General features: G+C 42.0%; 1 protein-coding gene across 1 annotated transcript in view; it reads right to left on the reverse strand.

Moving 5' to 3' along the window:
- Positions 1–4,431, reverse strand: part of antxr1c (ANTXR cell adhesion molecule 1c) — a 99,432-nt gene extending 95,001 nt beyond the window's left edge. Inside the window, exon 1 of the mRNA XM_057825887.1 lies at positions 3,992–4,431. Within this exon, the coding sequence (XP_057681870.1) occupies positions 3,992–4,131 (140 nt within the window). The 5' untranslated portion in view covers positions 4,132–4,431. The remainder of the gene's footprint in view (positions 1–3,991) is intronic.
- Between the last annotated feature and the right edge of the window lie 8,067 nt (positions 4,432–12,498).

Genomic DNA, 12,498 nt, shown 5'->3' on the forward strand with positions numbered 1-12,498 from the left:
CTATTTACAGACAACAGTACTTACAGTCGTGGTGTCACTTCACCCACAAGTCTTTGCGCCTGCTTTGTTTTCTGACCCGTGCACTTAAATTGGGTGTGGCGGATTAATTATGCTTGTACATTTAACTCTGCCAGGTGTGTCTGTGTTCAACTCACTTAGTCGACAATGCGCCAAGAGCGATCTTAAAGTGCCTATAACAGCAAAAACCATGTTTATTTCATGGACCGCTTGGATGTGTGTGGAAGCAATCGTTTTATTTATTACATTTTTTGAATCACCCACCATGACAGTGAGTGATTTGAGGAAGAATGCGAATGTGACATCACCCGGGTCAGCATCTCACAACGCAGCCATTGTTTTACAGCATGCAGATGGACTGTGGATTCAGCTGATTTTGCAAATTAATTCATTTATTTTTCGCATCACGGCAGCCTAATGCTGCAGGCTTTTGTTGCTGCAGCAGGGAGAGTGGTGTGAGGCTTTTTGGATTTTCAAAAGATTCTTGTTCACCGCGATGGACAAAACAAGCCCGACCATCAAGAAAACCATTGGACGGATGATTAAGTAAGCTTTTTGTTTTATATTATGTCAAATACTGCGATCATGGGAAACATTTTAATAAGTAGATGGGTAATAATACTACTCCTGTTTTGTTTACATTTTTGGCATTTCCCTTTCTCTCGCTGGCGACGAGCACTGCCTGCCTGCCGCCGTGGGCTGGCTGATCGGTAAAGACAATCAACTCCGCCGCCGTGTGTGACATGAGTTGAGGTACTTTTGTGTGATTTGTTATTTTCGGCGTTTCCCCTTCTCTCCGTGGCGAGAAAAAACTTTGAAACGCCGCTCGTCTTGGGTTAGCATGTCGGCTAGCTGTCACGCCTTCTGCTTTGTATACGCTGTTTCCTCTGTCTCCAAAGCCGGGGGGTGACAAAAGCCTAACTCCAGTGGCATAAAATACCATTCGGGAGGTGCAAGAAGTCGACAGTTTTGACCATTATGCAGTAATTTTGCCGTGTCGTACTGAATTAATGCATTTTTAGTATTTCATATTCCATTTAGCACAAGACTGTTAAGTATTTGTCATGACCATACCATTTATTTAGCAATTGGGGAAAAATACTTAGTTCAAAAGAATATCCTGTAAGAATATTGGAGTAGTGAGATTGAAACAATGACATTTCTCCCATGCTCTCTGTTGCAATTTTCCTTGTTCTGAACTGTCCCCCTCAATGGGCTGAATTCTAAATCAGCTGAAATTGTGACACTGTCGACGTCATCCTCCAGCTGTGGACGCTAGAGCGCTATTATGACAGGCGGAGCTAAACGAGACTAGTTTCTCGTCATCTGCGCTTTGCCAAATTGTTGTATACAGTCGAATGTAATTGTATGACTTTTGTCCCTCTGAAGTTGCCGTATACAGATGTGTACGTGTCACGTAAACATCTACCTTGAAGTGAGTCAACACCACTGTTAATGAAAGAAAAACCCACCAGGCTTTCTGACACCGGTCAGATTATATTTTGGCTTGCACATACAGTGGGGCAAATAAGTATTTAGTCAACCACTAATCATCCAAGTTCTCCCACTTGAAAGTATTAGAGACGCCTGTAATTGTCAACATGGGTAAACCTCAACCATTAGAGACAGAGTGTGGAAAAAACCCCCTCAGAAAATTACACTGTTTTATATTTTAAAGAGTTTATTTGCAAATCATGGTGGAAAATAAGTATTTGGTCAATGCCAAAAATTCATGTCAATACTTTGTTATGTACCCTTTGTTGGCAATAACGGAGGCCAAACATTTTCTGTAACTCTTCACAAGCTTTTCGCACGCTGTTGCTGGTATTTTGGCCCATTCGTCCATGCAGATCTCCTCTAGAGCAGTGATGTTTTGGGGCTGTCGTTGGGCAACACGGACTTTCAACTCCCTCCACAGATTTTCTATGGGGTTGAGATCTGGAGACTGGCTAGGCCACTCCAGGACCTTGAAATGATTCTTACGAAGCCACTCCTTGGTTGCCTTGGCTGTGTGTTTGGGATCATTGTCATGCTGAAAGACCCAGCCACGTCTCATCTTCAATGCCCTAGCTGATGGAAGGAGATTTTCACTCAAAATATCTCGATACATGGCCCCATTCATTCTTTTCTTTACACAGATCAGTCGTCCTGGTCCTTTTGCAGAAAAACAGCCCCAAAGCATGATGTTTCCACCCCCATGCTTTACAGTGGGTATGGTGTTCTTCGGAAGCAATTCAGTATTTTTTCTCCTCCAAACATGAGAACCTGTGTTTCTACCAAAAAGTTCTATTTTGGTTTTATCTGACCATAACATATACTATCAGTCCTCTTCTGGAGCATCCAAATGCTCTCTAGTGAACCGCAGACGGGCCTGGACGTGTACTGGCTTCAGCAGGGGGACATGTCTGGCAGTGCAGGATTTGAGTCTCTGGCGGCGCATTGTGTTACTGATAGTAGCCTTTGTTACTCTGGTCCCAGCTCTCTGTAGGTCATTCACTAGGTCGCCCCGTGTGGTTCTGGGATTTTTGCTCACCGTTCTTGTTATCATTTTGACGCCACGGGGTGAGATCTTGCATGGAGCCCCAGATCGAGGGAGATTATCAGTGGTCTTGTATGCCTTCCATTTTCTAATAATTGCTCCCACAGTTGATTTCTTTACACCAAGCGTTTTACCTATTGCAGAGTCAGTCTTCCTAGCCTGGTGCAGGTCTACAATTTTGTCTCTGGTGTCCTTCGACAGCTCTTTGGTCTTGGCCATAGTGGAGTTTGGAGTGTGACTGACTGAGGTTGTGGACAGGTGTCTTTTATACCAATAATGAGTTAAAACAGGTGCCATTAATACGGATACACGAGTGGAGCCTCGTTAGACCTCGTTAGAAGAAGTTAGACCTCTTTGACGGCCAGATATCTTGCTTGTTTGTAGGTGACCAAATACTTATTTTCCACTCTAATTTGGAAATAAATTCTTTAAAAATCAAACAATGTGATTTTCTTTTTCTTTTTTTTTTTTTTTTTTCCACATTCTGTCCCTCATGGTTGAGGTTTACCCATGTTAACAATTACATGCCTCTCTAATCCTTTCAAGTAGGACAACTTGCACAATTGGTGGTTGACTAAATACTTATTTGCCCCACTGTATTTAGACTCTCTCTCCTTGATATACTAAAGCAGCCCTAGAACATAATAGAGCCACTTCAAAGTTTCACAGTCCGGGACAATGTACTCTTTTGTGACTTCTGGGTTTCATGAACAGAGGGATAACCAACACAATTTGGCATGTGTGTAGATTCATAACTACAATACGACCTCTCAGTAGATAGGTGAGTAGATGGACAAAGACATAGATAAATAAACAGTGTAGATACATAAATGCTGTGCGATAAACCTATTTATCATTTGCTTAATTATTAATTATTATTAGCTATCAATATGGTTATTAAAAACAGTGACTTTATAAGTGCCCTTTATGAGCTGTGGAATCCCCCAAGTGGAGGAATGCAAGTTCTAATTGTCTTCACTGGCAGTCTGCAGAACTCCACTGCTGAGATGTCACTAAACCACAGAATTTTTCCAATGTGGGAGAATAGAGAAATGCTAATGACAGAGTAGAGTGAGAAAAGCTTTGCAAAGAAGAAACATGAAAAGCATTAGGTATGTGTGAGTAAATCTAAAAGAGATTCTTCTCTATATGTCTTTGTTTAAATGTGAGGGTGTCTTGATTCTAAATTGGGATACAGAGAACATGACTGTATCATCCAAACTATTGCTCCTCTCTCTGCTGATTCAGCAAACCACAAGACCGCCTCTTCTGCTGCGTCACTTCATGCACACGGATGTAGAATGCATGTTAAAATTCAGTATACAGTCATCTTAATATTCAACAAATCCAATTTCTAATACAAATTAAGCAGCAAAAGCACCAAAAAGTTTGAGATATTATGTAGATTGATTCACCAAAGGGATAAAAACTTACTTATCAAGCACAAAGTAGAGGTCAAAAGCTCCTTGACAAGAACTCTCTTCATCATCCTCCTCATCCTGCAGCTCTGGTTCTGCTCTGGCCGACGGCAAAGTGAATAAAAATAATCCAAACAAAAGCAGAGTAAGAGACATCCTCCACAATAATCTTGGCTGAACTTCTTCTTTGTTCGGGAGATAAGAAAATTAGTCCTTCGACGGCTGGAAAAAGACACACTGATACCCAAAGTGTTGTCACATCCCACCAGCCAACTTTACACTGAAAGGGATGCACGGAAGACACGAAGAAAAAGTGTACTTAGTTCTTTGCAAAAACGATCAAAAATAGGAGGGAGAAGTTTCCTGTCAGAGAGTCAAAACATGCTGAATGTAGGGCAAAAAAAAGGTGAAGCGGAGCGTTGTTGGCACTGGAAGATCTGGGAGCCCGTGGGACAAGCTGGACTCAAATGGACTGAGTTTCATATTTCATCGTGAGGAGAGAGAGAGAGGGAGAGAGAGCGAGGGAATGAGGGAGGGGGAAGGACAACCAAAAAAAAAGAGAATGTCAGGGATAGAGAATGAAATAGAGAGAAAATGGGTCAGCATTACATTTTGCTCCTCCCACATCAAGATGGGAGTAGGAGCAGAGAAGGACAGAATGATGATCCCATAGACTTCATAATATACTGACGGGACATGGAGCGCGGGGTCGATTCATTGGGGGCCTATTTAAAAAAAAAAAAAGTAAAATTCAAATATTTTCAAAACCAAAGCTGCTGCCGACCTAAAACCAAAACAGACACTTACCTTAGGCATATATGAGTCTACATTAGCAGCGGCATCAAGTTTTTCTCCTAATAAAATCCTGATTATGTTTTATATGACTTAAAATGGCTATAAAATTCTAAAATTTTACTCTAGATGCACAAAAATCACCAAATGCAGATATAATCACCTATAGTTTCAGGATCAATAGCAATATTTAACATATCATTAAGTTTTTGCCCAGAATATCAACTTATATATATATTTTTTAATTTAGTGCAAATTTGACATGTTTTAAAGAGCTAATAAATTACTCAATTTTCACATCAGAAACGTAATACTTGAGGAGAAGCATTCACAATTAATTAAAAATACCGTAATTTCCCGATTATAACGCACACTTTTTTTCCCAAAATCAAAATCAAATAAAATCATGATGCGCATTATAAACGGGGACAGGGATGGAGACAAAAATATAAATATATTATATATATATAAAGACCGATTTAAAAAAAAATTGACACGGCCATGTTGTGTTGAAGAAACGTATGCGGCGATCCTTTGCCGACCATTACGGTACGTGACGTCACCATTTTGTTTCGGTCGTGGCGAGCTAGGGAAGGAGTCGGAGGCAGAGTATCAAACAACGGAGCCAATCTGCGTCGCTTTATTGACATTTAAGCTGCAACAAAATACGGTAGCAATGTCAGCCTCACATGCTACCCGCGGAATATAACTATTTTTCCAGCTGTTCCCTCAACAAAATACCTCCCCCCAGGAACTATACAATGTGCCAACATAAGTTCCGCCGGTGAATTCTGTTATAACTCGCTACACGGTAATACTTCACTCTAATTGGTTGAATGATTTCGTCCGTATTAAATTCTTTAGTTTCTTGAACTCATTTGAGTCAACGTTTATTGCAGCTCCGCAACTCGGACCGTAACAAACATAACACAAGACAGACTTTCTGTGTTTCTGTGTTCCCTTGGAAACTACATCCCTAAATGTCCAACTTGAGTACGGCTTGTCATTTCCCCTCAAAATGTCATGTGACTCATTAGTGTTACTAGATCCAGGTGTGCTCAGGAAGCAGGTGTGTTCAAATTTGTAGTGCAGCTCTCACACTCTCTCATACTGGTCATGGAAAGGTCCAACATGGCACCGCATGGCAAAGAACTCTTTGAGGATCTTAAAAGACGTATTGTTGCACTACATGAAAATGGCCAAAGCTACAAGAAGATTGCCAACACCCTGAAACTGAGTTGCAGCACAGTGGCTAAGATCATCCAGCGTTTTAAAAGAGCAGGGTCCACTCAGAACAGGCCTCGGGTTGGTCGTCCAAAGACGCTAAGTGCACTTGCTGAGCGTCACATTCAAATGCTTTCTTTGAAAGATCGTCGCAGGAGTGCTTTCAGCATTGCTGCAGAGATTGAAGAGGTGGGGGGTCAGCCTGTTAGCGCTCAGACCATACGCCGCACTCTACATCAAATTGGTGTGCATGGCAGTCACCCCAGCAGGAAGCCTGTTCTGAAGACGGTAAAGAAAACCCGCAAACAGTTTGCTGAAGACAAGACACGTCAACAAAGCAAATTGATTACTGGAACCATGTCCTATGGTCTGATGAGACGAAGATTAATTTGTTTGGTTCCGATGGTCTCAAGCATGTGTGGCAGCGACCAGGTAAGGAGTACAAAGATACTATAAGTGTGTCATCCCTACTGTCAAGCATGGTGGTGGGAATGTCATGGCTGCATGAGTGCTGCAGGTGTTGGAGAGTTACATTCAATTGAGGGAAACATGAACTCCAACATGTACTGTGAACTACTGCAGCAGAGCATGATCCCCTCCCTCCAGAAACTGGGTCGCAGGGCAGTGTTCCAGTATGACAATGACCCCAAACACACCTCCAAGATGACCACTGCTTTACTGAAGAGCCTGAGGGTAAAGGTGATGGACTGGCCAAGCATGTCTCCAGACTTGAAACCAATAGAACATCTTTGGGGGATCCTCAACTGGTGGAGGTGTGCAAAGTCTCAACTATCAGGCAGCTCCGCAACGTCGTCATGGAGAAGTGGAAGAGCATTCCAATGGCAACCTGTGAAGCTCTGGTCAACTCCATGCCCAGGGGAGTAAAGGCAGTTCTGGATAATAGTCGTGGCCACACGAAATATCGTGACATGTTGTACGTATGTTAATATTGACTTTAACTTTCACTAAGGGATGTACTCACTTTTGTTGCCAGGGGTTTAGATATTAATGGCTATATTTTGAGGGGAAAATAAATTAACTCTATTATATAAGCTGCACACAGACCAGTTTATATTGTGTCAAAGTGTCATTTTGTCAGTGTTGTCTCATGAAAAGATATACTTAGATATCTGCAGAAATGCGAGGGGTGTACTCACTTTTGTGATACACTGTAAATTCCTTATACAATCACAACGTATTATTTATTGAATTCCGATGTCACTATGGGTCATGAGAAGAGATGGCCGCTTGAGGACAGCCCAGCTCTCCACTGTCCACCAGCTTGACGAGAACGTTGAACAGCACAGTTGGCGGGTCACCCCTCTCGAGCTCCATGGCGATCTCCGTGTTCTCCTGCTGGGCAAGCTTCTGCTTGGCCTAGACCTTCCTGGCCAGATAGCCGTCGTTCGTCGGCAAGCTCGGCCAAGATCTCCTTTTCATCCTCTTTCTCTAACTTGGCGCGGTCCAGGTCGGCCTGCACGTCCCTGGGGAAGAACCCGACGAGCTTTAGCAAGTGCAGGTGCTGGGCCGGCCTATTGCTTACCATGAAGTTCTTTACGCTGTTCCAGTAATTTTGCAGCTCCTTCCCCGTTGTGGTTGAAAGCAAAAAAAAAAAGGGCAGTTATCGTCCATTTTAGGTAAATAATGTCGAAGAAGCAAAACAAAGAACTTTTAAAGTTGAAAAATCTTCTGAATAAATGCGTAAATACCTGAATTTTTAATAGATATGAACGTAAATCAGTCCAGATTGAAAAAGAGAGCTAATTCGGATTGGGATTTCTCTATAGGTGCGTGGAATAAAGCTAGTGACGCTATGATGTTGTGAATCCGATCAGAGATTCGAAGAGGCTATTCAGTATTGGTTTTTGGTTTACTTAAGAGAATAATGTGGGTGTATGTGTTTTTCTGCAATACAGTATAACAATATGCAACATGTCAGTTATATAATACACACGCTAATTCACATGATCAACATTAAATATAAATGAAGTATATAGCTCACATAATGCATATAATGTTCATCATGGACAATAATCAGCAAACACTTTAAGTTGGAAATTAGAATAATAACCTAGATTGACAAGTGAATTGGAAACATAACAAACTTTTAGCCTCAACAATGTGGGCCAACGTTTAGCGTTAGCAATTAGCACAGGGCGGCTAGCGAATGCAACGGATTATTAGCTGTCATCAACCAAACGTGTTTATACATTGTTTAGGCACTCTTCAACACTACTACTACTACTACTACAATATACGTCTCTCGTTTAACCCTTTAACACCTAAGGCTATTTTGGCTGAATTTGCATGCATTTGATGTTGCCTTTATATTTCAAAGAAAAAATTGTTTATAATGGCCAAGTTGGGTCCCTTTTTTCAGGACACCTTGAACTTCATGTCTAAACTGTTGTTTTCTTCACTGACCAATTATAATCCACATTTTGGACCCAAAAAGACAAAAAAATGTGCCATTGACAACCAAACATGCTCGACCAACTGTTTTTTAAGCTTGATAATATTTATTCAACTTGTTAGGATAAACATTAAATAGAAAAAAAATAAGATTGAATAGTTTTATGTTTGACAATTCAACACAAACAGCAAGTATGGTCATAGGCGTTTTTGGCCTTTACACATATCATGGTCAAAACAGGTTATATACTGTGCAAAATAGTGAGAGAAAAAATTATATACATTTAACACAAAAAGGGTTTGTAGGATATCTCTTTGTGAAGTTAGGTGTTGTACCCATCACCTTATCAAAAGTATATACGTACATGCAATCAAGCTTCTCGAACACACATCTTCATAAAAATTGAAAAGATTATAGTGAAGAAAAAAAAAATATTACTTGGGGAAAAAAGTATTTTAAGAAATATTGACAAGTAGTTCAGTTCAATTCAAAATTTTCAGGCATGCAACACAATAAAGTTATTTTTTTTTTGCGCACTCAATAAAGCTTCTTCTTGAACAGGTCACAGAGCTGCGTCACACATAACGTCACACAGCCTACTCTTTCGCCGTTTGCGGCTTTGCGCGCTGCTGTCACTTCTACTCGGCGAGACGCCGACTCATCCCAAGAAAACAACGACAATTACGGCTCATCTTCTTCCTTGAGTTAATGAAATAATGCATTAGCTTGCGCTAAATGTAGTTTTAGATTCGCTCTGCACGTTTCAAAGTCGCTCGCTCAAACCAACCGGCCGTTGCTTGCTTCGCATGCCTCCCTTTCAATAGTTGGCGCCTCGCTCGGAAATTTATTAAAAATGATCACATTCGGTTCGTCCTTCTTGATATCACAACGGCTCTCGGGATATGTAGTCTTTTGTGCTGCTTTCGGTTTTGAAAAAGGACAAGAAATATGGAGATGGATACATGGTCCATGCAGCGTTTAAATGCATATTTATGAGTGCAATAAAACTATACAACTCAAATGACATTATCTCCCGTTTTTCTTGGCCGATTGACTTCAAATAAAAACTGGTGTGGACATCAACTTCCGCACTTTCAAACGAGACCAACCAGCGGCACGTGGGTGACGTAATTACGGCGTGACGAAGCTTCAAAGACGATATGCGTAAAAGCGTCGCTGCTGACACGTTCGGTGTTAAAGGGTTAAACACAACTTTCGGATGGTAAGTAAACATGACTGTAGCTTGGGGAACGAACTATACTGCTGTGAAGGGAGGAGAGAGTTACTCTAGCAAGCTTCGCTCTTCTTAAGGGGCCAGCAACAATTAAACTAAAGCACACACACACACAATGTGCTTTGCAACAAGGTTATTGGTTAAAAGCAAAAAGAAAAAACGGGCAGTTATCTTTCATTTTACGTAAATATTTCAAAATATAATGCTCGTGAGAAATCCAATATGGCGGCCGTAGCAGCTAATTTTTCCCATTGTATTCACATTTCAAAATGCATGCATAATGCGAAAAATATAATAAATAACTTGAATCCTTGCCCAAATCACTCTTGAGACACTTGTGCCTGCTTGTAGGCTTAAGTTTCGTTCTGTTTCAACGTAAATCCGACATTAGAACGCAGAGTGTGTTTGAAAATTGCTCTCCCTGCCAGTGGCCCAGGCTGGTGTGGGGTGGGTCGGCCCCCTACCTGAAGGCGTGGCGCAGGGTCTGCTGAAAGTGTCATGTCAATATAATATGAAATCTATGATGATCTTAAGAAGCTGAGAAGTGTGACCTTTGAACTCATCAACCACTCCTTATAAGAATGAGCATTAGTTACTGAAAAGGTATCTATATTTGTATACTTGTATGTAAATGGAACTTTTCCTGTGTGTGTTTGTTCCCTATGGACTGTGAAACGTCTGGGTGGATTTTGATGAAATTTTACACAATTGTACTTTATGTTTCTGGGAATGTTCTTAGATGGGTTTGGTCACTGTAGGCCTTAATTTAGTGCAGAAAATGTCCCTCGGGGAGTCCTTTGGGGGTGCTTTGGGAGTACGGGGTACCGAGCCCCTTGGAATGGGCTGTTTAGTCCCTGTATGACCAGTGTCAAAGTTTGGTCCGGATTGCTGGAAGTATAATTTGTTTGCAGTGAGGGTTGGACTCTGCCTAGGTTGCCTTTTGTTATTGATTCTGTTCATAACTTTACTGGACAGAATTTCTAGACACATTCGAAGCATTGAGGGGTCTGGTTTGATGGCCTCAGCATTACATCCCTGCTTTTTAAAGATGATGTGGTCCTGTTAGCCTCTTCAAGCGTCATCTCCAAATTTCACTTGCAGTTCGCTGCCGGGTGTGAAGCGGTCGGGATGAGAATCATCACCTCCAAATCCGAGACCATGGTCCTCAGTCGGAAAAGGGTGGCGTGCCATCTCTGGGTTGGGGATGAGATCCTGCCCCAAGTGGAGGAGTTCAGGAATCTTTGGATCTTGTTCACAAGTGAGGACAGGAGGAAGCAGGAGATCGAAAGGCGGATTGGTGCAGCGTCTGCAGTGATGCGGACTCTGCACCGGTCCGTTGCGGTGAAGAAGGAGCTGAGCCAAAAGGTGAAGCTCTCGATTTACCAGTTGATCTGCATTCCTACCCTCATCAATACATGAGCTGTGGGTCGTGACCGAAAAAACAAGATCCCGGATACAAGCGGCCGAAATGAGTTACCTCCGCAGGGTGTTCCCTTAGAGATGGCGTGAGAAGCTCCGTCACCCGGGAGGGACTCAGGGCCGAGTCGCTACTCCTCCGCATTGAGAGGTGCCAGCTGAGTTGGCTTGGGCATCTGTTTCAGATGCCTCCTGGACACCTCCCTCAACAGGTGCTCTAGGCATGTCCCACCGGCAGGAGGCCCCATGGACAACCCGGGATACGCTGGAGAGACTATGTCTCCCGGCTGGCCTGGGATCACCTTGGGGTCCCGCCAGAGGAGTTGGTTGAAGTAGCTGGGGAGAAGTCTGGGCTTCCCTGCTAAAGCTGCTGCCCCTGTGACCCAACCCTGGATTAAGTAGTAGATAATAGATGGATGGAGTGCTCTTAGATGGGTTTGATCTCTGTAGGCTTCCATTTAGTGCAAAAAATAAATTTTGAACTCCTAAAAATAGCATAGAAAATCCCTAATTGTGCTGTCATTTGGGCAATAGAAGCGTGTCTTGCGACTTCAATGTCGCTGTTGGTCCACACTTTACGGTTTCATGTCCAAAATTAAATATGTCGTGAAGATATGTTGTTGCTTTGAGTACTCCACAACAATTTTCCGGAATATTACTAAGGGATTCATTTCGGTAGGATATTTATACAGTAGCAAATGTTATTTATTATGTGTTACGTCCGCAATGGTTCATAGGTAGTTGTGGAAACATTGACTGGGAGGGGTGGTTGCCATTGTTATGTTGTGGTGTTTTCTCACAGTTCCTTGGGGTCGTGCAGTGTATGGGGCAGCAATTGTGAAACATGAAAAACGTCTGCCTCAGTCTTCTCCATGTCACTCGTCACAATACTGTACACAGTTATGGAAAAGCGATTGCGCACTAACCCCTTTATGGTATCCTTTTACAATTTTTTCATTACAGCTGCATCTCTAGGGAAAGTATGTTTTATCTGCCATTCGGTCGTATTGCGTTCATGAGCAACACCAGGCCATACTACTAGGTAAAACATAAACTTAATGCATAGTAAACTCAGTTTAGCGGGTCATTAGCTTGACATAGGAACAACTGGGGAAGATTCAGTAGATGGTCCGCTGTAAATTCCAAAACTTTATTTGTCCCTGGTGAGCATTTAAATGCACAAAGAGCAGAAGGTAAACGATGCAAGAACCAAACTTTACGCAACAACTTGTCTACCTAGAATTTCGCCAGTAATTGCCTCTAAAAAAAAGCTATTGTTCAACTCATAGCCAATAACGGAGATAGACATCATATCAATTTGAATCCAGTTTTCTATTATTATACTTTTATTTTTTTCCATGCTCAAAAATGGGTTGCACATGAGCAATGATGATAAAAGATCTGTTTTACACTGTAATGGGATTTCCAGATGTCAAATAGCCGT

This window comes from Corythoichthys intestinalis, chromosome 21, assembly GCF_030265065.1.
Source record: "Corythoichthys intestinalis isolate RoL2023-P3 chromosome 21, ASM3026506v1, whole genome shotgun sequence".
NCBI classification, from domain to species: Eukaryota; Metazoa; Chordata; class Actinopteri; order Syngnathiformes; family Syngnathidae; genus Corythoichthys; species Corythoichthys intestinalis.